Genomic DNA, 25,903 nt, shown 5'->3' on the forward strand with positions numbered 1-25,903 from the left:
CTGGGATTTGAGATTTTAAAATAGACTATATATTGCACACATAGTGTGGGCAAATCATTTTCTTTTTTTTTTTTTAATATGCCATCTTTTTTTTTTTAAGATTTTATTTATTTGACAGAGAGAGAAATCACAAGTAGGTAGAGAGGCAGGCAGAGAGAGAGTGGGGGAGGAAGCAGGCTCCCTGTGGAGCAGAGAGCCCGATGTGGGGCTCGATCCCAGGACCTTGGGATCATGACCCGAGCTGAAGGCAGAGGCCTTAACCCACTGAGCCACCCAGGCGCCCTGGCAAATCATTTTCTAAGAAGGAACTCAGCAGAGGAGAGAGGCTTTATTATCATCAGCTGCCTCTGTCTCAGTTTACTGGCATACACAAATATAAAAGCATTAAGATCTATTCACCACCAAGGAAAAATCTGGATTGGGGTCTCAGTTGAGAATCAGGCACACAGTGGTCAAAGCCCCATTGAGAGGCAGCATGAACAGAGTTTGGGCAGATAGACTGGGCGCGTGGCATGAAGCTGTGAGGGTGTGAGGCAGAGAGAAGACCACTGTTGGCCACACCCCCTTGTTTATCTCAAATGTGAAGGTAATTAACTTTCCTGTCCCATAAGCAAATGTTGGGTCAATAAAACCAAGTATCATGATGTACTAGAGCATTTCAATGAGTGAGTGGAAAATAGTGGGTGTATGCATTAGCAGTCTTAGTGCGATGACCAAATTCTACCGCTTGCATAAGCAGGATGTATTAATTTGTAATGGTGCTGTTTTACCCATATGGAATAGAAGCTTACTAAGCATGTATGTCCCTAATCACATTGGTGCAACTTGATCAAATATTCTTGGAATTGATATTGAGATCCCATGAGGCCCCTGTTGAGTATTTGTCTATGGTCTGAAGAGGAGATGGCAGAGCAGATAGGATTTCCAGAAGATCAAGGGAATGAAGGGTAGGCAGGTCTACAGCATAGTGAAAAGAATGAACTTCAAATATGCTTCTTCTCCAGGTGGCCTTGTGCTTCTCTCTAAAAGTGTTGTTTTAAACCAGGTTCTGCATCAAGGGAAAGTTATGCCAGGGAAGATTTATACAATTTGAAAGGGATCTAACTAGTCTAGTTTGATGTGGCCCATTTTGGTGGTCATTACTTACTGGAGGCCTTCCTAGTGATTGCCAATAGAGGACATAATTTAATTTCTTGGACCCTAAGAAAAAATCCTCGGTTCCATAAGGGAAAACTAGCTATGGGAAGGATGACTAGATAATTTATTGTTAAAACTGAGATACTTCAAAGAGGGAAGAAGGATATTATTAACAACTCAGCTAGAAAAATAGGCACATAGTAGAACTATCGTGGGCAGAGTAGCATGTCTGCTCACCCTAGCTTGGGTGGACTTTTTGGTTTAAAGGTTGCATTTATTTTTTTTTTTAAGATTTTATTTATTTTTTTTGACAGAGAGATAAAGAGCACAAGTAGGGAGAGCAGCAGGCAGAGGGAGAGGGAGAAGCAGGCTCTCCACTGAGCAGGGAGCCCAGTGCTTGATCTCAGGATGCTGGAATCATGACCTGAGCTGAAGGTAGCTGCTTAATTGACTGAACCACCCAGGCAACCCATTTAAAGGCTTTAGTCTCCCCAAAGAAGGTCAGAATTTTTACCTCAAGTACTCTGAGTTTTAGGAAGATAGAACCATTCAGAACAGAGAACAGCACATAGCACCCAGAAGCATAGCTTTATCAACAAACCTGTTAATTTTTTGTTAGCATGCAAAATGGTTTGGCTGATGTGTCTTCAGGAACTGTGAGTATCAAAGAGACAAGCTCAGTTTTGAAATTCAGAATATTTCATCCCAAAGCAACAGAATACACATTCTTCTCTAGTGCACATGGAACATTCTCCAGAATAGATCACATCCTCGGTCCTAAATCAGGACTCAACCGGTATCAAAAGATTGAAATCAACTTTATTTGAAATCCTCTTGTGTATTTTAAATATAAGCATTATGGCAGAATAAGTAGTTAAAACTAGATAATACATTCAATTGATTTGGTTTAATTTTCTTCCATGTACTCCTACATTAACATCATGTATTAACTTCCTTGGTAATCCATGTCTTAAAGATATAACACTCAATAGGATTAGATAATAGTAGAAATAAATGCATAATAATGACTCAGGCTTATCAAAGCAAAGACTATGTCATATGCATAAAAGTTTGTCATTTGGAAATTAAAGGGGATGGAGTTCCAAGGACTATCAGATGATAATGAGTTTCAGAATAAGGAAGAGGATTTATTACATAGTCTAAATTATAGGACAATTAGAGTTAGTCCTTCACTCCCAGAGAAAAAGACATAATCATGGGGTTTTGATGACAATTATATGCTGGTTTCATATACTGAGGAGAAGCCAGTTAATTATCATAATCACTAATGTTCATTTGGTGAACCCTTCCTCTGCGGGAAGCTCTGCGGATACCATTCTAACTCTGGAGATTAAATAATGTGGTGTGATATGGTGGGAATGAGCACAGGAATAGTCAAAACTGAATCCTATCCCTAGTGTCATCACCCCCCTGGTTGTATGTTAGGGGGCAGGTCACTCAGCCAGCCTCAGCCTCAGATTTGTAATTTATGAAGTGGGAATAATAACATCCACCTTGTCGTGGTGTTGCAAGAACTCGAAAAAAATACGCATAAGCATAGGGCCAGGTACCCTTGGATAAATGACAGTTATTAAAGTGATGTTCAAAGTCATGTTTGCCTTGAGAATCAGCCAAATATATTAAATGAATGATACAGGAGTTCAGGAAAGAGTAGTTTTTAGTGAGTCTCCAGCTGTCCAAAAGGATTTTTTTTATATAACATTTAAAAAATTGTTAATTCCACTGTTCCACTGTAGTTAACATACAGTGCCATATTAGTCACAGGTGTGTGATATAGTGAGGCGGCAATTCTGTTCATTACTCAGTGTTCATCATGATAGGTGTACTCTTTAATCTTCTCTTAAAGGAGACCAGACTTGAGCTGAGTCTCAAAGGACAACTGGAACATAGATGGGGAGAGAGGAAGGGGTGTTCACTAAAAGACAGGAAGAATGAAGGTAACAAAAATAAGCTCACTATGGTGAGCGCTGTGAATTGTGTAAGATTGATGAATCACAGACCTGTACCCCTGAAACAAATAATACAGTATATGTCAATAAAAACAAAACAAAACAAAAAGACCTGCTCTAACAATTCTCAGGGTCAATGTGAATCTAATTAGACAATAGATTTTAAAGTACTCCTCTAAGTAAAAATTAAAAAAAAAATAAGCCAGGTTGTGTTTGCAGAGGGTTTTTTTAAGGAAGTAGTAGATGATAATGTTATGGAAGTCGTTCAAGACTACATTGGGAGGAGATTTTAAGAACATCCTTCAGAGTTTGGACTTAATTTTATAGCAGTGGTAGAATGACTAAAGGCTTTTGAATTGAGAGAAGGGAATGATGTTTAAGCACAAAATTAGAGTTTTGGAGCCAGAAGAACATTAGGGGTCACTTCACCCAAGCACTTCCTATTACAGAGAACCAACTGATGTGTTGGAAATGTGAGGGATGGGTTTGATGGATTCGAAGTGGAAGGCAAGGAGACTAGCTCTGGGACCACCATGGAAGTCCAGGCATGCAGTGGGTTGGACTGGGACTTGAGGTGAGGAACAGCAGTCCAGAATGATGTCCAGATTGTAAGCCCAGGTGACAACAAGGAGGGCACCATCAACACCAATGGTAGACTGCCATGGAAAGATACTTCCAGAGGGAGGGATTTCATTTTAATGTGGAATTTGAAAAGATGTCTGGGAGGAAGCAGGATGCTCTAATAGAATGGTCAAGCCATTTGCATTCACTGAGGAGCCTTCCTCCTCTCTCCAGGAAGACCTGTCACTTCTTTTACTAAGAACACATCTTTGTAAGTAGCTAAGGTGGGGCAGGCAGCTAAAGCAATTGAATCAGTGCTGCTGGCTTGGAGTGAGAAATATGGCAGGCAGCTCACCCTCACCCCCAATGACAGTTAAAGATGAGGGTCCCATGTAGTGTGAGAGTTGAATACTGGGCGACATCTACAAAAAGGAAGTAATAGCAGCCATGGGTATAGATAAGAGTTCCACAGAAGGGAACAAAAACCAAGAATGCACCTTGGGGTACCCCTCTATTTAGGAGACAGGAGAAGAAAATGGTGCCAATAAGTAAAACAGACAAAGAAATCTGGAATTTGTGGAAGATCATTCTGACCCTTAGTTTACTTTTTTTTTTTATTTTAAAGTTTACTTTTTCTAACCACGTTCAACATTTAGGAACTCAAATTCTGATCTGATCATCACTATCGAGAGGCTGACTTAGTGGAGAAACAAGAGAGTAAAGGAGTCTAGGTTGCTAGAGGCAGTCATGCTAACATAACGAACACTGAGTACAGATTCCAGAGACGGGGAAGGGAAGCCAGGAGATAGGTGATAGAGGGAGGGGGGGTGTTATAAACAGGACTGCGCAGACTGCAGTCTAGGATGGGGGTGAAGGGGGCTGCATGGTGTAGGGGTGATAGGGAGGGAAGTTGCACTCACACAGGGAGTGCCAAATGGATCAGCTCTTGTGAACCATCCCAGCACTGCTGCCAGAGAAGAAGGGCAGAAGTAATTCTAGAGTAAATTACTGGGCCACTAGCTGTCCCTTTTCACCAGGAGCTGAGCTATACTTTCCTAAGCATGCAGAGGCCAAGTCAGCCCTGTACCATTGAGTTAAAGTGATCCTCGCAGTTGAGGTCGGGATAATATTAGGTCTTTGAAGTCCTATGTTTCAACCACATCCATACTTTATTTTAGTAAATTTTAATCCCTTTTAGCTCTCTATCTCTGCCATCCAGTCCTCCAGCCTGGTCTCCCCCTCCGCCCTGCAGTTAATGGGAACTCTGAGAATGCAAACCACATTTGGCTTGAATAAGAAAATAAACCTTCCGCTGTATATATCCCTATATATTATCCTAAAGGCAAACATAAGTAATGTAATAATGTAGGGATTACACATTGAGCTGAATTATGTACTATGCTGTTCTGTTCCCTTTGTGGGGTGCTAAGGAATGGTGAGATGCTGCCTTAGGCTTTATTAACCTGCCCAGTCCTACTGGAATCCTTTTCAGCTAATGTTTAAAATGATTGCATCATTGGCTAAACTTTGTATTATGTGGAGTTGTTTTTTCTTACATTTGACGTAAAGTGGAGCTATAGCAGTAATCTCCTTGAAAACTCTTAACTACAGTGAACAATTTTATGATTAGATTTGAAAAGAAAATTTGACTAGTGTCTGAACCAATCAGGAGCAGATGTATACACAACTGCTGTTTCTCTACCACAGAAACGGAGACATCTTTAGAGCCAGTGACGCGAGAAGGAGAGTGGGGGCAGGAGTTGGGGTCCTGAGCTTTCGGTTAATGAAAACGCATGATGTTTTTTTTTTTGAAATATGCTTTAAAAGCAATGATGTATTAATCGTCATAACAAAATGTTTGAATCCACCATTTAAAGCTCTTTAACTTTTCTGCATCTTTCCACTCACGCCTCACTCCACCCCCTCCCGTACCACGCCTGGGTCGTTCCCACGGACCTCTCTCTCCTCCCCTTGTGCCCAGTCCCTCTTTCATGCCACTTCCTTGCAGAAGACGCACCAGAGCGCCCTGCAGGTACAGCAGAAAGCTGAGGCACTGCTCCAGGCCGGCCATTATGACGCTGACGCCATCCGGGAATGTGCCGAGAAAGTGGCCCTCCACTGGCAGCAGCTCATGCTGAAGATGGAAGACCGGCTAAAACTAGTCAACGCCTCTGTGGCATTTTATAAAACTTCTGAACAGGTGAGGGAAGGGCTGGGAGATGGGGGACTAATGTTGGTGGAAGGTTGTTTTTTTCCCCTCATACTGCTAACCTATACTATCTCCCTCAAGAAGCAGCTAGTCCTCTCAGCAGTAGCCTTTTAGAATAGAATAATGACATGAAAATAACTACAGTTAGCCTCCTTATAATATTTTCCATTAAAGAAGTTAACCATGTGATTTGTTTCTTGTAACATCTCAGCCTCATCAGATCTAAGTATTGAAGGAGAAATTAGGTGTATGCTGAATACTAGGTTGATGGCTGTCTCAGCCAGCTACTGCCACGATAATGCTGTGTAATGAATTACCATACAACTCAGTGACATAAAACTATGAGCATTTTGTTTTTAAGTATTTGAGTTCAGCTGATCTTGACTGAGTTTGATAGAACCAGGCTCTAAGCTGGACATCTGGTCTAGATCTTTTTTCATGTCTCTCAGCCTCCTGGACCAGCAGCTACTTGAGGCACATTTATGGTGAAGAGTAGGAGTGCAAGAGCCCAAAATCTGCTGTGCAATTGCATCTCAAATCTCCAAGTGTGCCACATGCTCTAACATCCTTTCGGCCAAAATGAGTCACATGGCCAAGCCAACATCAGTGAGGCAGGGAAGTCTATGCCTCCAGTGAAGGTCAGGAGAGTAGGGTGAGAATCTGCAGAGCATCATCTGGGGTGCCCAGTCAGGCCCTATGCTTGGAAAACATACACTCTTTCACTCATGGGGCTCTCCATCTGACAGAGGAGACACAGCCGTCTCTCCTCCATAGGTTATGAGCCAAGCAGATGGGGTGGAGCAGCTGTGGGAGAAAAGGCAGGAGATGCACACAGCGGGATGACAAGGATTTAGAGCCCTTACTTTCCCATCTGTACGGTAATATGTACAAGGGCTAAGAGGATTTCTAACTGATTTGGGTGCTTTCAGGGAATTCTTTCATGAAATAGAGGTTGAAAACAGACATCATTGTCTTCCATGTAAAACATGTTCCTCATTGGAATTGCTCCCTGGTAGAAATAGATCAGAGAAACCTTCTCCTCTGGGTGAATTACAGGGGCCTTGGGTAAGTCTACCTGGAGTAAATATAACATGCCTCTCTGAGGGCCCTGTGGCCAGTGTTCCAGCCTCCACACCTTCTCTCTATTCTCAACTGATGGTGTCTTGATGGCCCCAGAGTTGGGAGCAGCAGACTAAGGCAATTTATCAATTCAACAGTATCCCAATCGAACCCCAGCAAACTTTTTGATAAAAATTGATACACTGGTTGTAAGATATATATGGAAATAAAAAGAACCAAGAATAACCAAACAATCTTGAAAAGAAAAAGGAAAGTTGGAGTTACACTACCTGATTTTAAGACTTATTCTACATGTACAATGATCAAGATGGAATGATGTTGTTGTAAGAATAGACACAAGGAAAAAGAATAGAGATTCTAAAAGTGGACCCACAAATATGCAGCTGATTTTTGACAAAACAATTCAGAAGTGAAGTCTTCAACAAATGATGCCAGATAACTGAAATCGGGCTTCCCCTGCTAACTGAAAGTAGTGTTCCTATGAAAACTTTCATAAGCTGAAATCAGATGCAAAGAAGCAATGACCATTTACTTAGATGGAAGAAATTTTTGAATATTCCCAGACCTAAAAAGTAACCTCTTTTAGGCCTTTCTGAAATCTTAGGGACACATCTTGCTAACAGCTACACAGAATAAATCGAGATAAATCACAGGTGGTCACAGACACAGTTCGGAGCTGTTGCAGCTGGATGCTGAGATGCTACTTCTCCAGGAACTACACCTGGGGAAGGATCTTGGGTGGGAGGTACCACTGTCATTGCCCAGGATGTGTACTGCCTCTAGAACAGCCCCACAGCTCACTGCAGAACAAACACTGAACACTACTTTCACCTTTTGCCTTTTATCATAAGAGTGAAAACCTACCTCATATTTCTTTCAGTTAGCAAAAACAGGTACTAATGTAGGTCTTTCATAAAAGCGAAATGGCATAATGTGAACTTGTAGAAAGCAGGGAATACCTATATCCATTTTTTTTAAAAATGAGGTTAAGCCCTGTCTAGGGCTTAGTTTTTGATGGATCTAGATGCTGAAGGGGACAAAGCACTACATTAAAGTCAGGAAATTTGATCCAGAACTGACCCAGATCTTTGTTTCTTTAGCTGCTAAATTGAAAGATTTGTGTTTGATAATCTTTTCATTTCTTCTAGTTCCCAAGTTGTTTTTAGTCCAGTATTATCATGGGACCTAACTATGTCTTTTCTTAAAGTTTTTGCTTCTCTATAATTCATTTTCTCTCAAGACTTGGGTCGTCCTACACATGTTCATGCCTTCCATAAGAAGAAGTGTGTGGTGCTAGAGGAGTCAGAATTCAGGGCCAGGCCTTCTCATGACATGGGGAGCACATTGGTTACTAGGGTGTGCTGCCTGGGACATCTTTTAGCTCAATTCATCAGTCAGTAAACATCCTATCCAACACCATACTCTTCCTCAAAAGGGATGACTTTCTCAGGCAAAGGGGACCTGGGATATGTAGCTGTTCCCCACCTCCTGCCATAGCCAAGCGTTCAAAGCCTAGTGAAGGAAAGTATAGGGATAGGAGTTTGTTTTCTGCATCCTTCCCCAGGCCTTGACACAAGATTGCCCTGGGTCCCCTTCTGTTACACCCAACCTATCTTCCATCCAAGAGCCATTCAAAATGCTTTTGCTTTTAGAGTATGACCTCTTAGCACTTGAAGAACAACTCTTTTTTTTTTAAGTTAACCCAAGTGTATTATCATCTGAACAAAACGTCTCTTTTGTAATTGAAGGTCTGAAGATGTCACTGCCTTATGACAATACCTCTAGACATTTTGCGGGGATATTTTTGCCAAGGGAGGGGAAAGAAAACATTTCATTTATGGCCCATAAGTCCCACAACACAGCTTTTTGCTCCTTTATTTCTATTTAGGGCTACTTCCTGTAGGGCAAGTATGGATGGTTGGACAAGCCTAAGCCTAGTGTATTCTCTAAACTTCATTTTCCTGCTCTGCCACATTGACAGAGTTATCATGAAGTTCAGTGATAGAATATATAAAGAACACTTTGAACCCCCCCCCCAAATTACTGGTCTTTTTTCTTCTCTTACCCTATATACTCTCCCTAAGTGACGTTGGCCTTCAGCCAGCAACTGTCCAATGATTCCAGAATCCATCTCTCAGTCCTAACCTGTCTTCTGAGTTCAGCTGTGTCCTAGACTTACCTTCCATGTCCCAGAGGCACCACATGTTCTAAATCTACAGACTGAACTTCAAATGAAACTAGTCACCTGCATAGGGTTCTGTTGGCTGAAGGTGCTCAGAAGACACTCTCCTGATCTGTTAATTTACTGAAACTTTCCTCCGTGGTTCATTAGGTCTGTAGTGTCCTGGAGAGTTTAGAGCAAGAATACCGGAGAGACGAGGACTGGTGTGGTGGACGAGATAAACTGGGACCAGCTGCAGAGATCGACCATGTCATCCCACTCATCAGCAAACATTTGGAACAAAAGGAGGCCTTTCTTAAGGTCAGAGCACATTGTCATTGAAGATCACATGTACACACACACACACAGTTTCATCATATGGGATTTCCATTCCCCTCTTTTTCCTCACTTCTTATCTAAAGGGAGGCATTTATAGAGAAGATATTGGCTGGTTAATTTGGAAGGTTGAAAAGTTATGCTTCCAACATTATTTCTCTCCCTACTTTCTTTATAATTAGACAGTTATACACCATTACTGCAGGTGCCTGTTTGAATATCTTGATATCTCATTGATGTTGGTAATAGAGATAACACATAGTTTCACCCAGTTATGTTTGGCTTATGAAAATATTTTTAATTGAAACACAAAGCCTTGGAAGCATCTGTTTGACTCAGTCAGTAAAGCATGCAAACTCTTGATCTCAGGGTTGTGAGTTCAAGCCCCCATATTGGGTGTAGAGATAACTTAAAAGAAATAAATTTTAAAAAATTATATATATATGCTCTCACGTACATGCATATATACATATATATATGTCTAGATATAAAACAGCATTAAAATAAATATTTTATAAATGGATGATGCAAAATTTAGGGCAAGAATTAAATAAATTTAGACACCTTATTTATTTGCCAATCTAGCAATTATCAATAACCATTAGATATAACACCATTTATTCTGTGGCATGAAGAGAGAAATACCTCATTTTGTTTGTTTTGTTCTTATTAGAGCCCCAACTTCCCATAGAGGAAGCACAGTCCTGTTCTGAGCAGGCTTTCAGCTAGTGTGGAAAGTCCTAGTAAGCCTCTTTCCTCCAGCCTTTGATCATCTCTCCAACAGTCATCTGTGTTAAAACTTATCTAAAGGCTCTGTTTACTCTCAAATTTCTTGCTTTCATGTTCTGCTTCCTTTCAGGTTTCTGGGAGTACAAAGAGAATTTTTATACCCTGACATGTTACCACTGCTTTTCTATAACTCTGTAATTAACTGACTTTCTTTTATTAGGGATTTTTTCTACTTGACCACCCCTTTGAGTTTCACTTTTTTCTCTCACTCCCTCTCTTTTTGAGATGGCTTCTCCCTACTGTCCTCCTGTCTATCAGGTGTGTGCACCCACACTCAGAATCCTTAGCAATGAGCTCTTACCAATAAGATTAAATAAAAAGTCTTCTATACAGGGTGCAAGAGATTTTAGAAGTCTTCTCTACCATAAAACAAAATTTAAAACAATGACCAAATGAGAGCATATGAAAGACTTTTAAAAGAGGTATAAAGATATTACTTCATAAAATGACATGTTTCTTTTGAATAATGAAAGAAGAAAATGTTCTGGCCTAACGTTTTCCGTATGTGCCTAAAATCATAGGTGAGAAATTCCCTGTGCCTGTGGGAATTAAATGCCTGATGGATGGACTATTGAGTTCCCCATTTAGGTGTGTTAGTTGATCTATGTTGGATACCTTAGCTTTGGACCACCATCCAGCTGTTAAATTCATGGACCTCACAATAGATGGACCCACCCAAAAATCTTTTACCAGAGCTCCCAGAAACCATGTTGTTAATGCAATTTTTTTTTTGTTAATGCAAAATTTATAATAAATTTTTACTATCTAATTTAGAGAGTCAGTTGTTAAATGTCAAAGGTATTAAAATTTGACAGTTTCATCTAGATAATATCGGAAACTGTAGATTAAAAATTAGTGGACTAGGGTAAATAGCAGTCCCCCTTATCCATGGGGAATATGTTCCAAGACCCCTAGGGGATGCCTGAACCTGTGAATAGTGTTGAACCCTACATATACCATGCTTTTCCCTACTCATATACACCTATGATAAAGTTTAATTTATAAACAAGGCACAGTAAGAGAGGAACAGCTGATAATAGATAACTGATAGATACGTAGAACAACTATGACAATATACTGTAATAAAAGTCATGTGAATATGGTCTCTCCCTCAAAATATCTCACTGCACTGTACTCACCCTTCTTGTGATGGTATGAGATGATACAATGCCTGCGTGGTAAGGCGAAGTGAGGGGAATAGCATAGGCAGTGTGAGGTAAGGATAGGCTACCACTGACCAGACAATGCATCAGGAGGACGACCTGCTTTGGGACTGCAGTGGATTGTGGGTAACTGACACTGCAGAGAAGAGAACCGGGGATAAGGGGAGGCTTATACTGCCTCTAGACTTGTACAACAGAAAAAATTCTGCTCTGTAAAGAAATTCAGAAATTCTGTGGTCTTGAGAAGAACTAGAAATACTCTGCCCATAGTCATAGATTCCAGCCCTGATGTGCTTCATGGTTCCTGCCCTTTCTGGACCTGGGTCTCCTCCCTGGGCACAAGGAGTATGTGACCTGTCCTCTCTGCCATCCACACCTAATGGGAGTCATAAAGAGGGTAGCATAGTGGCTCTTATTCCTGTGTATAGATCCATATTTCCCAGCAATAAGATATTAGTGTTATTGAGCTGGAGCGAATTTTATGGACAAATAAGTTTTTTAAATGTGGGTGACTTCCATTTAGATATGGAATGTGTGGTTAATAGGCTTGTTTACCAAATTTGCTTTCTTGAGTCTTAATTAAACAAATGCGGGGCACCTGGGTGGCTCAGTGGATTAAAGCCTCTGCCTTCGGCTCGGGTCATGATCCTGGGGTCCTGGGATTGAGTCCCACATCGGGCTCTCTGCTCCGCAGGGAGCCTGCTTCCTCCTCTCTCTCTGCCTAATTGTGATCTCTGTCTGTCAAATAAATAAATAATAAATAATAAATAAATAAATAAATAAAAATTAAACGAATGCAGAAGTGGCTTACCCCAGTGGTCCTTTAAGAGGCATTCTGATGGCAGAGGAAAACCAGCCTGAGATGTTAGTACCTACGGAGAGAGGTAGTCAAGGGATGCCTGATTGCTGATTTTCCTCTGGGATGAAAAGGGGAGAGGCCCAGGGAGTAATTCTTTACACCACAAAAAGGGGAGCTTCCTGCTTTGTAATGGGAGTGTCTGGGAACCAGAAGTGGCCTCCAGGGCTCTGCTCACCCAGAGCTCCAGAAACCTGTCCACCAGTGCCCCTCTCCCAGTGTCTCAGACCCCATGCACCTGCTGGGGTCCTCACACCTTCGTCTCTTTCAGGCCTGTACCCTGGCCCGGCGGAACGCAGAGGTGTTCCTCAAGTACATCCATAGGAACAACGTCAGCATGCCCAGTGCTGCCAGCCACACCCGGGGACCTGAGCAGCAAGTGAAAGGTCAGTGTGGGAGTGTCCAGCCACAGGCTACATCAGCAGCACAGACCAGAGGCTGTGAACCTGGTCCCTGTGCACTCTCATGTTTCCTGCTGCTTCTCCTTAGATAAGAGGACATTTGATGTGGGGCAGGGGGGATGGGCAGTGTTTAAAAGGGCATCAGGACTGGGAATAGAAAGATGAAGATAAAATTTCCCTAGTACTTTTTCATTTATTTTAATCTAGAGCAGCACTTCACAGAATTTTCTGAAGGACCAGACACAGTCCATACCTACCCTGTGCATCTAATAGGCACTAGGCACGTGGGCTGCTGAGCACTTGACTGATGTAGCTAAGGCAACTGAAAAACTAAATGTTTCCTTCTCTTGACTGTGTCTTAGTTTAAGTTTAAGTAGCCAGCTGTGGCTAACATACTGAGGAGCACAGATGAGGCTTTCTTACAGCCTGGAAACAAGACGCACACTGAGAATTGTGAAACCAAGTTCTAATCCTGGCTTTGTTACTTACTATGTGAGCTTTTAAAACTTTAAGTTTCTTACTTTAAAATGATGAGCATCTGAACTCTTCTTGCTCATCAAAATGTGGTCCCCAGTCCAGCAGCCCTGGAATCACCTGGGAGTGTGTTAAGAAACAGAACCTCAGGCCCTGCCTAGACCTACTGAAACAGAAGCTGCATTTTGGCAAGGGCTCCTGCCAGTCCCAACCGGATGATTTGTGTGCACGTCAAATTTAGATAAGTACTGGTCCAGCACATCTTTAATATCTCTCTGAATTCTATAGAATCTACAGTTACATGAAAAAATCAGTAACCTTTAATCATTGCTTATTAGATGACCACATTAAGCTTAAATTATTATTGGTAGTATCACTTATGCTGGGCCATGCAGAAATTAGCCTTTGAGCAGGAGAAGAATTTAACAAATGTCATCCCAACACAGCAGAGGGCCCCCAGCCTAGAGACCAAAGCCAGGGAGGGAGCTGAAACTGGCCTGCAGTGAGGGCTGGGGCAGGCCTGGAGTGAGGGCTGCAGAGCTGATCTGCCTAAGGAAGGGCTTCCCTCCCTGCTCAGAGAGCTTAGGAGGCTGCAAGATCAGAGGCCACTGAGAAGAATTAAATTTAGTAATAAAATTCCCTATGGAGAAGAGGCAGGCAGGGTTCCTCTTCCAGAGGTGCTCCCCATTTGAGGTCCAGGAACCCTGTGGCTGGCTGGCCACTGGCATGCTACAATGCTCGTGTCCTGACTTAGCGTTGGGTTGGCGGTGGTGTGGGTGAGACCAACTGCCTTGTGGGCAAGCCCATGCCCCCTGTACCTCAGTGTGCTTCAAGCCTCGGGCTCACAGAAAGAGCAGGGTATGCTGCAGCTTCATGGGGGTGAAGGCAGGTTATTGTCCTTGGGAAATCTTTCCAGAATGGGAGAAATGAAATCTGAAACTCTTTAGGATTTTTGCCTGATCAGGATTGATTCTCTTAACCACCCTGTAAGATTCTGCAGTCAGCAAAGCTCTGATTAGGAGACAGAAAGATTAAAGTAAACACTGCTTCTCACTTGTCTCTGCCCAGATGAGGCTTCCTCCAGCAGGGACCTATAATTTCTCCTGTACCCATTTCTTGTCTACCCGCTACCCGGACCTAAGTCCAGTGCCAATTATTTTAAGTTTTTGGCACAGGCGCAGTTATTACAGCATAAAGCCCAGTGCCATACAACTGTCAGCATTTTTTGTTCAAGTCACTGTGCGTTGGCTGGGGACTAGCTGTCTTGGCCGGTCTCAGCAGTGCGTTTCTGCCAACTTGGCTGGCTTAGTGCCTCATTACAGGTTGGAGTCTTGTCTGCTCCACATGTATTAATTCCAGGACCTCAGCTGAAGAAGCGATTACCCAGGAAAACTTCTTATAGTGATGAGGGCAAGGTCAAGTGCACAAGCACACTAAATTCCGACTTGTATAATATCTATTAACAATCCCTTTGCCAGAGCAAGTCACATAGCTGTACCCTGGGGGTGGGGGGAGAGGAAGTAGGATTTATCTCTTTGGGGAGGAATTAAAAAGTTACATAATAAAGGCATGGATATAGGGATTGGTGAATAATTGAGATCTGTAAAAGTTCTCAGCCTAAGGGAAGAGAGACAGAGTCTGTCCTTAGATAATCAAACTTCCAAGAGGATGCACGAAAAGTTCTAAGTACAAGCACTGCAAATTGGTTGTACCCTTTCTTAAAAAAATTTTTTTATTGAAATGCAATTTAGTTAACACACAATATATTACTAGTTTCAGGGATAGACTATAGTAATTCATCAGTTGCTTGTAACACTCAGGATTCATTACATCACGTGCCCCCCTTAATGCCCATCACCCAGTGACCCCATCCCCTCACCACACTCCCCTCCAGCAACCCTCAGTTTGTTCCCTTATAGTCAAGAGTCTCTTATGGTTTCTCTCTCTCTCTTTTTATCTTATTTTATTTTTCCTTCTCTTCCCCTGTGTTCATCTGTTTTGTTTCTTAAATTCTGCATATGAGTGAAATCATATGGTATTTGTCTTTCTCCAACTGACTTAATTTCACTTAGCATAATACCCTCCATCTCCATCCACATTGTTGCAAGTGGCAAGATTTCATTCTTTTTGATGGCTGAGTAATATCCCATTGTAGATATCTACCAGATCTTCTTTATCCATGTGGGCTCTTTCCATAGTTCAGCTATTGTAGACATGACTGCTGTAAACACTGGGGTGCAGGTGCCCCTATTTGTAAAGCACAGTAGTCTGTGTTCACAGCCCCTATAACTGGGAGGACCAAGACAGCTAAGGAACCAGGCTCTGAAGTCAAACATTCCTGAATGACCCTGAACAATGACCTATCCTATCTGAATCTCACTTCCTTCATCTGTAAGTAGAGGTAATAATGGTACGAACATCACAGGGTATTGTGAGAATATGTGCCTGCCACAGAGTGAGTGCTTAATAAGTAGTAATTTTTCATATCATCATTATTATGAATTAGTATATGACAGAGTTAGCAGGAAGCCGGAGGCAGACATAATACAGACTAATGGCGAGTGCTTCCAGCACAGAGCACACTATTAAACACACAGGGAATCTGGGCACATGGCCAGCTGCTGCTGCAGTGACAGGAGGAGGGAGAGACAGAACACGGATGGACACCTGCCGTGGCCCACCATGGGGCTATGTGCCTTGTGCATGTCCTCTCACCTGCCATCATTAGAGGTAACACGAGAATAGCTTGTGATCAGATCCGATTCACAGCAACACAGAAATTTGGACCTAGAGACACAATTCTAGGAAGACACGATTCCAATACGGCCTCCCTACGCTTGTGACTTAAAGGTCGTAAAATCAAGGCCGTGCTGTTCAGGTGCCATGTACACAGCCTCCCCTACAGGACAGGACCTGGCTCATGAGCCAGGTTACCCATGCAGCTACACTGGTCCTAACGCTCTTGTTCCTCTCCCACCGTCTCACAGAACCCAAGAGTGGCTGGGATTCTTATCAAGTCCCCTTGCTGTTCATAGGCTCTAGGTCCAAGTGAGTTAGTTGTTACTTTAAGAGCCGACACTTCCCAAGGTCTCTTACCATCAAGGACAGGCTTAGGTATGAAGAGAATCAAGATCCCTTTTAAGTTCCCCTAGGGTCATGCTCTTTGTCCCTTCACTGATGGAGCATCATGGCCAGGCTCTCACCTCAGTCCCTCTGATCTTGCTCCCCTCTGGGAAATGCTTTCCTGTCCTCACATTTGGGACCTTGATTAGTCCCCTTGGGAGGCTGGAAAGTCACAGGAGTCTGGAAGCTGGGGTGTGTGGTGCCAGCGGCTGGCTGGTCGGGTTTGGGGCCTTCCCAAGCCAGTGCTCATCTTCTCTGCCCTGCAGCCATCTTGAGCGAGCTCTTACAGCGGGAGAACCGTGTCTTGCACTTCTGGACCCTGAAGAAGCGGCGGTTAGACCAGTGCCAGCAATATGTCGTGTTTGAGCGCAGCGCAAAGCAGGTACGTCCATGGTTCTCCCGGCTTCTCCTCTGTTCCAGGGGTGATACAGTCACCAAGATGGCCATAGGGAGAGTCCAGAAGAGGGTCATGGCATCAGGCAGAGTAGATACGGGCAGTGGTGCAGACGAAAGGAAAGAGAACAGACTGTCACTTACTGGTCATTCAGCCTTTACCAAGCACACTGCACCAGGAGCTAGGAGGAGATGCTGGGGTTAGCTGGGCCCTAACTTGTGCACGATGCTGAGCCTGGCCTAGAAGATGAGGGCCAGTGGATGAGACACTCTCCAGTTGGTAGGATGTTCTGAGTCAATGGGAGAGGGTTCAATCATAAAATCAGCTTCCAAGCTACATGCTGACCAAAATGTGCCAGCCTTTCCTGGGTCTGTCACACTGTGCCAAACAGTGTAGCAATGCATGTTTTCCTATGGACAGCTGACTTTTCGGGGACTGGGTGGGTTTTTTCCTCCCACAGGCGCTGGACTGGATCCAAGAAACAGGTGAATATTACCTCTCAACACATACCTCCACGGGAGACACCACAGAGGAGACTCAGGAACTGCTGAAAGAATATGGGGAATTCAGGGTGCCTGCCAAGGTAGGAGGCATTCCGGAGCCCTCCCCACATCCTCCAGCTCTCCCCAGTCTGGCCAGGTTCATGCTGCAGAAGGGAGAGCAGCCTCTCTACCGCGAAGTGCTGACCACAGGGTGGGTAGGGGGGTCTCCTTTGATGCCTGAATGCCCAGAGAATCGCAGCCTCTGGATGGAGCATCGATGTGAGGGAGGCCAGCTCGTGTGCACTGTGCTTACAAATATTCCTCTTCGTGCTCCAGGTCTAGACTCAGCTGTGTTCTTTCGGACCCAGTAAGGCAGAAGGATGTATTCATGTGACATGTGCACTGCCTGTGTGCACCTCTGCACCACATATTCTTGGTGTTGGAATGGTTTGGGAAGTCTGCTTTATAGGCTGATGACTATGGACGTGTTTACAAAGAAGACGAGGGTCTTACTTCCTGAACTGACTACTTCCATCTGGCCTCAGACCTGCAAATAAGCCAAGCTGGGGTCTCTGGGGAGCAAATGTGCACTGGCACACACAGCGCACACCCTCACACCCCTGTTCACACTGAGGCAGGAAATGCTAGAGTCGGAGGAAATGAGTTTTCACAGCCAAGATTTGATCTGGGGACCCTTGGGTTGAAATGAAAATCTGATCTGTCTCCGTTAGCTCTTTGTAGCATCCGCGGTCCTCACGCTGGGCTCCCTGCCGTGGGGGAGCCTGTCTTGGCATCACTTCCTCACAGGGCAGATGCTCTTCCTGGATTAGAGCTGCTTTTGTGGGGGGTCATGGTGGGGGCGGGGAATGTATTAATGCCCGTCCTCCCCAGGGATCACTTTGACACGAAGGCAAATTTCCTCTAGTTTGCTGTGACAAACCTTAGCCTCGTCCATGAATGGATCCTTCAGGAGGCGTTACTCACTTTCTGACTTCTACACTATGAACGTTTGGTAGTGGGAAAACTTCCTCTGCATTCCAGTGCGCTTGGGGGCTTTTCCATTCAGTGTGGAAAGCTGTCAGTTTAGATAAGGGACTCATTTCAATACCAGCAAGAGCAAACAGCACTAGGAAGGTGGCAGATACACGGAACTCTTTTCAAATCCAAATGAAAAGAGCTTTTGAATTACCTATTCTGTGTCTATCTGCCCCTCTGGAACTAACGTCAATAATGAGTCATTAAGAAGCTGGATGTTATCAGATCCACTGGTGTTCCTACCCATATATTGTAGTAGAACTCCCTAGGACCAGAATCTTTGGAACCTAAGTGGAAATATATTATTTAGTCCATTTACAACTTTTCTTTCCATCTTTCCCCTCTTTGCCATTTGCGTTATAACCACTGTAATTGGGTTCCATGCATGCAGCCTTTCCTTCCTTGCTATCCATCCTGCTCATCATTGCTGTTCATCTTTAAGACACTGGGTGGGTCATTTTACCACCCGGTCCAAGAGCTTCAGTGGCTCACCAGCACCTTCAGGTGAACAGCCTCCACAATGGCACCGTCTTACCTCTCCAGCTATAGCCTTATTATTCTTTCATGCAAATTTTACGCTCCAGAGGCATGGATGTATTTTCTTACCCTCTGAGAGATACATCCTATATTTTCTTGCTTCTCTACCTCCTCTATACCATTTTTCTGCCTAGAATATCATTTTCTTCCTTCTAGTTTATACTTTCCAAAAAGAGCCCACCTTTCTACTGGAGTGCCTCCCCCTCTGTGATCCTGTGACCACGAACCACCCTGTTCTCCAGTAATCTGTGTGATGGGGTATCTCCCATGTGAGGCAGCAAGATCCCAAAGGATAAGAGCCACACTTTATTCACTTACGTGACCGAATTGTGCATTGAAGATAGGCTGCAGGTATCTGTGAACATGGGCAACAAAGAAGTTTGAGTAGATTTCAATGACTTCCTTCCCCCAATCTATGTTTAATATGATTCTATTACTTTGGCTCTTTCTCTTCCCTCACCCACCTAACTTAACTCTGTAATGGGGTTTCATTTTCCCCTCTGACACATTCCAAGTCTTGGGGCTATTCATTACTAGGATATCTACTGGATAACAAATCCATTTGAAGAGCTTCTGATGAAAGGCAACAGCCTCCTGTTCCACTCCAGCCCCACTTCCCAGAGGCAAGCCTCCTTTAACCAGCCAACTTTGACTGTAATCTTTGTAACCAGTAAAGTGAATTGGAAATGGAAACCAAATTGACCTGAAACCACAGGAGAGTAAATATGGTGGCCTTCAGGACTAAGCAGGCCAATAGAACGTATTGAGTATATTGAATTATTATACTCTGCTCCAAAGAAACACATCAACTCAAAGAAACATGGAACATAAAAATGTTCTTTCTATATAGCAATCCACAAGTATGAGAATAAAAATAAGATTAAGAGAATTCAGGTGGGGTTAAGAGGATAACAAAATTTTTCTTACTGTGGTAGGCTGTAGAAAGTCTGGTTAGAAGAATATATAAGATATTTTCCTGTTGAGGGTTTCACAATTTTTATAAGAGGTCAAGACACATGATGGGAGGAAAGCTTAATCATCTGGACAGCTGGAAGAAATCTATTTCTTTCTTTTTTTTAACACCTTAATTTTATTTTATTTTTTCAGTGTTCCAAGATTCATTGTTTATACACCACACCCAGTGCTCCATGCAATACCTGCCCTCCTTAGTACCCACCACCAGGCTCACCCAACCCCTTACTTCCCTCCCCTCCAAAACCCTCAGTTTGTTTCTCAGAGTCCATAGTCTCTCATACTTTGTCTCCCCTCCAATTTACCCCAATTCACTTTTCCTTTCCTTCTCCTAGTGTCCTCTGTGTTGTTCCTTATGCTCCACAAGTAAGTGAAGCCATATGATAATTGACTCTCTCTGCTTGACTTATTTCACTCAGCATGATCTCCTCCAGTCCCATCCATGTTGATACAAAAGTTGGGTGATTCCCACTTTCTGATGGCTGAGTAATACTCCATTGTATATATGGGCCATATCTTCTTTACCCATTCATCTGTTGAAGGGCATCTTGGCTCTTTCCACAGTTTAGTGATTGTGGCCATTGCTGCTATGAACATTGGGGTACACATGGCCCTTCTTTTTACTACATCTGTATCTTTGGAGTAAATACCCAATCGTGCAATTGCAGGGTCACAGAGTAGCTCTACTTTTAATTTTTTGAGGAATCTCCACACTGTTTTCCAAAGTGGCTGCACCAACTTGCACAGCTTTGTGCAAGAGGAAAGAAGCTTTCCCCTTGTGAAAGGGGAAAGAGTTCCCCTTTCTCCACATCCTCTCCAATACCTATTGTTTCTTGTCCTGGTAATTTTGACCATTTTAACTGGTGTAAGGTGGTATCTCAATGTGGTTTTGATTTGATTTCCTTGATGGCTGATGAACATTTTTTCCTGTGTCTGTTAGCCATTTATCTTCTTAAGAGAATGTCTGTTCATGTCTTCTGCCCATTTTTGACATGATTACCAAGCTCAACACCCAAAAAACAGATAATCAATTTCTTTCTCATAACAAGACTTTTTTTTTTAGGTTCTTTGGTTTCTTAATTTTATAATCAGTTGGTTTTGGTATATACACAGATTGTGCAGCCATTGCCACTATCTAGTTCCAGAACATATTCATCACTCCCAAAACAAGCCCTATAGCCACTAGCAGCCATTCCCCATTCCTTCCTCTCCTCAGGCCTGGAACCACAAGTCTATTTTCTGTCTTTGTCTATTCTGGAGATTTCATATAAACAGAATCAAGGAATAATACAATATGTGGTCTTTTGTGTCTGACTCTTTTCACTTATAATATTGTCAAGGTTCATCCATGGTATAACATGTATCAGTACTTCATTCCTTTGTATGACTGAATAATATTCTATTATAAGACAGACCACATTTTATTTATCCATTTATTAGTTGATGGACATTTGGGTTGTTATAGTTTTGGGCTACCATGAGCAATGTATTGCTGTGAATATTTGTAGACAAGCCTTTGTGTAAACCTATTTTTTCAGTTCTCTTAGCTATCTACCCAGGCGTGGAATGGTAGAGCCGTACGGTGACTCTTCTTTAACTTTTTGAGGAGCTGCTGACCTTTTTTCTGAAGTGGTTGTGCCATTTTCCATCCCCACCAGTGGCGTGGAAGAGTTCCAACTTCTCCACGTCCTCTCTGATACTAGTTATCATTCATCTTTTTCATAATGCCATCCTGGAGGGTATCGAGTGGTATCTCATCAGGGTTTTTTGATTATCCCAGAAAAACACTTTTTTAAACCGGTCATTTTATCTCTGAAAGTGAAAGAAGCTTTGAGATAAATTGGACTTAATTCTTCTTAACAAGAGAGACTTATGTGATAACAAAAGTGACTGGAGCCTGAACTGAACTAAGTTAGCTAATTCAGGAATTCAGACCATGAGGAAAGGGGACACTGGGCTTGTCAGACAGGTGGTTTGGACTGAGAAAAGGAGAATCTGGACAGTTCACATAAAAGGTGGACATTGCATTTCTGAGAATCAAGGGGAATATAGCTCACATGCAATAGATGTTTTTGAAAGCTTTAGTTTCTCATATATAACAACAAAGTCTCTGCCTCTGGAATGAATATGAAGATCTATCTCAAGAGCACTGTTTACCCATATCAGGGAGCTCAATAACTTCCTATTGACAAAGAATGTGTCAGTAAATACAAGGAATATCAGCAATGAAAGGCAAATTGGAAGACGATAATGAAATTACAAAAATAACATCAAGAAGGCTAAATCTTAAAGACCTGTGAGATGTGCAAAAAACACCAAGAGGTTTTTTATAAACTATATTCAGCATAGGGTTCATTGATTAGGGAAAGATGGTATGATATTAACTGATCAAAGGGAGGAAGGAAGAAAAAGGGGAAATAAAGAAGGAAAATAGAACTACTGACCCCTTCTTTCTTACCTTTGAGTTTTCTAGCAGATTATATAGAATTCAAAATGGAAAGAGGAAAACATACATTTTAGGGGACCCATGAAGCCCAAGATAAGTGAGATGTCCTTTCTAGATTTCCAGGTCCAGATGAATTATGTCCCTTAAAGACTCCCTTTTGTCCACTAGATCACATCCTTCCTTCTGACCCTACCATTCAGAGGCCTCTGCAATTTGACCCCCATTTTATCAGTCTAGATAAGTTACTCTGTTTTGGTGGCAAGATTTGAGTTTCAAACTGGCTTGAGTTATGAAATGGAAAAGATCTTGTATGGCTCTATGTGGAAAAGAAGAGAGAAGCAAGGGCTGGACCTCCCAGGAGTCCAAGAAAATCCAAATGACTCAGCCTGATGGGCAGAACAAAAATAGTCTCACCTCTGGGCGTGAAAGCTACACCAAAGGCAGTTCCAGCAACTCCCCACCCCGCCCCTGTCTGGTCATCTCCTGACAGGGAATCAGGAATAGGTGATCACCATTACTGTGATGCAGCCTGCCCTTCCCTTCTCGTGGCCACTGCCTATATTTTCATTTCTGCCCTGCTGCCACCTACCCACTTCCCTATGCAGTTCAAATCCCCAGAAAAACAATTTTAACTGACCTAGCACATTGCCCCTGCCCCTGTTTAGATGGAGATTTTAGGCCAGGATGCCACAGAAGTCAGTGGCTACATCTTGATGGGCTGCACCAGCAAGACAGGTTTTTACCTCTGATCTCATCAGCTGTGGCCAAGCATGTGGCAGATTGCATGGTGCCCTCATGGTCCCTCCTTTGTAGGAAATCACTTCAGACTACTCCCAGTAGGTGCTGTGGCCATGGTTGGGGTCCTGTATATGGGTAAGAATTTTTCCAGCATAAACCCTCAATTCTTGTTGGTCCCACTTTACTTACCTCCAAACCCAGTATTTACTCACGGATTCACTTAGTCAACATTTATGGGATACCTTACTATTTTCTAGACTTTGGAGACTCAAATGAATAAGATGGAACCCTTTTAGACATGTACAGTCTGATGGAGACACATAAGTAGACCATGGTGTGGCACCGTGGGGATGCTGGGAAGGGCATTCCCCACTCAGCTTGTGGAGTGGAGAGGAGAGGAAAGAAGGTCATTGCATAGAAAGCTAGGCCGAGGGATGTCTGGGTGGCCCAGTGGTTTAAAGCCTCTGCCTTTGGCTCAGGTTATGATCCCAGGGTCCTGGTATTGAGCCCCGAGTCGGGCTCTCTGCTTAGCCTGCTTCCTCCTCTTTCTCTCTTTCTCTCTCTCTCTCTCTGCCTGCCTCTCTGCCTACTTGTGATCTCTGTCTGTCAAATAAATAAATAAAATCTTAAAAAAAAAAAAAAAAGAAAGAAAGAAAGAAAGGCTGAGTAAGAACCACCCGTGACAACGGGAAGAGCATGTGAGGATTGGCATGGCTAGTGTTTAGGGGCCATGAAGAGCACGGCAGCTCTCCAGTAGGTGAGGCCACATAAGGAGGACTTGTCTACACCAGCCCATTTACTGCCTGTTTGCTCCCCCAGGTTCTACACATACCTGGGATACTCTTGACCACAAACCATTCTTCTTGTTGCATCCAAATTATAAGTTCCATGTTTCAGGATATGATTTCTGGTGGTGGAGCTCCCAGGAGGGCTTCTGGCACCAGCTGGTTGTAAAACCCCCATTTCATGCCAAAGTCTCTTTACCGAGAGCAGAGAATACATATTTTCAAGCGTTTTACATAAAGGTTTCTTGATTATGACTGCAAAAAATTTAATCTCTGCTTTCAATAAATAGCAAACTTTATAACTTCTTTTTTTCGGGGGAAAAGGAAAAAAACAAAACAAAAACTCTAACTGCAGTAAGCTAGAAGTCCTTAGGCTACTAGGGATCTTAACCAATTTCCCATGATGTTTTTCTTTGCCTTATGATGGTTAAGGAGATACTACTTCTATCCTCAGACCCTTCACAACAAAGCTCTTCTGGGCCCTTGTCTCCCAGCCTAGGGACAAGCCTGCTGTCCTGAGATAGGGGAGGCTCAAGTGTGTGATTTTCTGGAGAGCTGGAGCCCACATGTCCCTGGCCTTGCTTGCCTTTCCAGACATTTCTCTGGCATTTCTTGAGGGGATCCGTCTCTTGTGGGAGGTCTGTAGATGAGCCTGGAAAGTGAGGGAGGAGGATGGACTAAAGAAAGGCTCTTCTGTCCGTTCTGCTATTGCTCCGGAGATTTTTCTGCCTCAGTTTCCCTCAGTTATCTAGATCTTAGGATGATCCAAAACTTGAATCTCCAGGAAACCTGGGTGGCTCAGTTGATCAAGCATCTGCCTTTGACTCAGGTCGTGATCCCAGGGTCCTGGGATCAAGTCCCACATCAGGCTCCTGCTCAGCGGGGACTCTGCTTCTCCCTCTGCCCCTCCTCTCACCTCTTATGCTTGCACTTGTGCTCTCTCTCCTTCAAATAAATAAATAAAATCTAAAAAAAAAAAAAAAAACCAAACAAACAAAAAAACCAAACCAACACTTGAATCTCCTCTCCTCCAATCCAAAAGTTAATAATTTTATTTCTCTGAATATCATTCAAATGCACTTCCCTTTTTCTTAAAATTAATCAAGCTTCCCTGATCTTGGAGTTTCAAAACCCAACCTGAGGATAAAAGATGAGCAAGTGTTTACTTCTCCACACATCTCCTTTGTTTCTGTATCTTTCCCAGCATAAGCCCCTCCTCCCCACAGGACCTTTCCTGCCCATGCCATCCCACCTTCATTTTTTCCTGTTTTAAAATTCCTGCAGTGTTAACTCTACATACTTCTCATGTTGACATTCAATTTCATAATGCCCTGAGTTATTTAACCACTCTGTGTGACAATCTTGTCCCCTCTAGAGATATAGACTGGAGAAAATGAGTATCTTTTTCTCTTCTTTTGTTTACCCCCCAAGCCTGTTCCCACAGCCCTCTGCACAGTGGTGTGGACAGAGTAAGTGTTGAATAAACTCTGGCTAGAAATGGAATTAATCCGATATATATCAGAACTCCACCTTCCTTAGCCCCATAATAGATACTAGCTTCATTAACTCTTCTCTTACTCTCTCTCTCTCTCTCTCTCTCTAATGGAAACTAAAGACAAGATCCTGGTGGTGAAAGAGACAGACCTTACTCTGAAATCTGCTCATTAGATTTCTTTAGATTCTAGCATGTGCCACCCGAGCTGTTGACAAAGCCTCCTTCAGGCCGGTGCAGTGAAGGGAGAGAACTAGGCTCCGTGGTCCAGAAGCCAATAGGTGCTATTATTCACTTATAGGTGGGATGAACTTGGACGAACCCTAAGCCTCTCTAAGCCTCAGCTTTTTTTATCTGTGGTTTGAGGAGACCCACACCACCTCCTGCCACCCACATTTTAAAGATGCTTTAAAGGGGGTGCCTGGGTGGCTCAGTGGGTTAAGCCGCTGCCTTCGGCTCAGGTCATGATCTCGGGGTCCTGGGATCGAGTCCCACATCAGGTTCTCTGCTCAGCAGGGAGCCTGCTTCCCTCTCTCTCTCTCTCTGCCTGCCTCTCTGCCTCTCTGTCTACTTGTGATCTCTCTCTGTGAAATAAATAAATAAAATCTTAAAAAAAAAAAATAAAGATGCTTTAAGACTCAACTGAGTCTTGGGCGCCTGGGTGGCTCAGTGGGTTAAGCCGCTGCCTTCGGCTCAGGTCATGATCTCAGAGTCCTGGGATCGAGTCCCGCATCGGGCTCTCTGCTCGGCGGAGAGCCTGCT

The 25,903-nt window shown here is 43.2% G+C and overlaps 1 protein-coding gene across 25 annotated transcripts in view; it reads left to right on the forward strand.

The window, feature by feature from the left end:
• Nucleotides 1-25,903, forward strand: part of KALRN (kalirin RhoGEF kinase) — a 661,891-nt gene that overhangs the window by 383,406 nt on the left and 252,582 nt on the right. For 18 of the 25 annotated variants that reach the window (XM_059162890.1, XM_059162900.1, XM_059162892.1 and 15 more), the window contains exons 17-21: nt 5,650-5,868; nt 9,290-9,439; nt 12,534-12,648; nt 16,527-16,642; nt 17,115-17,237. In XM_059162890.1, the coding sequence (XP_059018873.1) occupies nt 5,650-5,868; nt 9,290-9,439; nt 12,534-12,648; nt 16,527-16,642; nt 17,115-17,237 (723 nt within the window). The remainder of the gene's footprint in view (nt 1-5,649; nt 5,869-9,289; nt 9,440-12,533; nt 12,649-16,526; nt 16,643-17,114; nt 17,238-25,903) is intronic. The other 7 variants (XM_059162897.1, XM_059162901.1, XM_059162910.1 and 4 more) reach the window with 1 other exon arrangement.

Source organism: Mustela lutreola, chromosome 2 (genome assembly GCF_030435805.1).
Source record: "Mustela lutreola isolate mMusLut2 chromosome 2, mMusLut2.pri, whole genome shotgun sequence".
Taxonomy (NCBI): Eukaryota; Metazoa; Chordata; class Mammalia; order Carnivora; family Mustelidae; genus Mustela; species Mustela lutreola.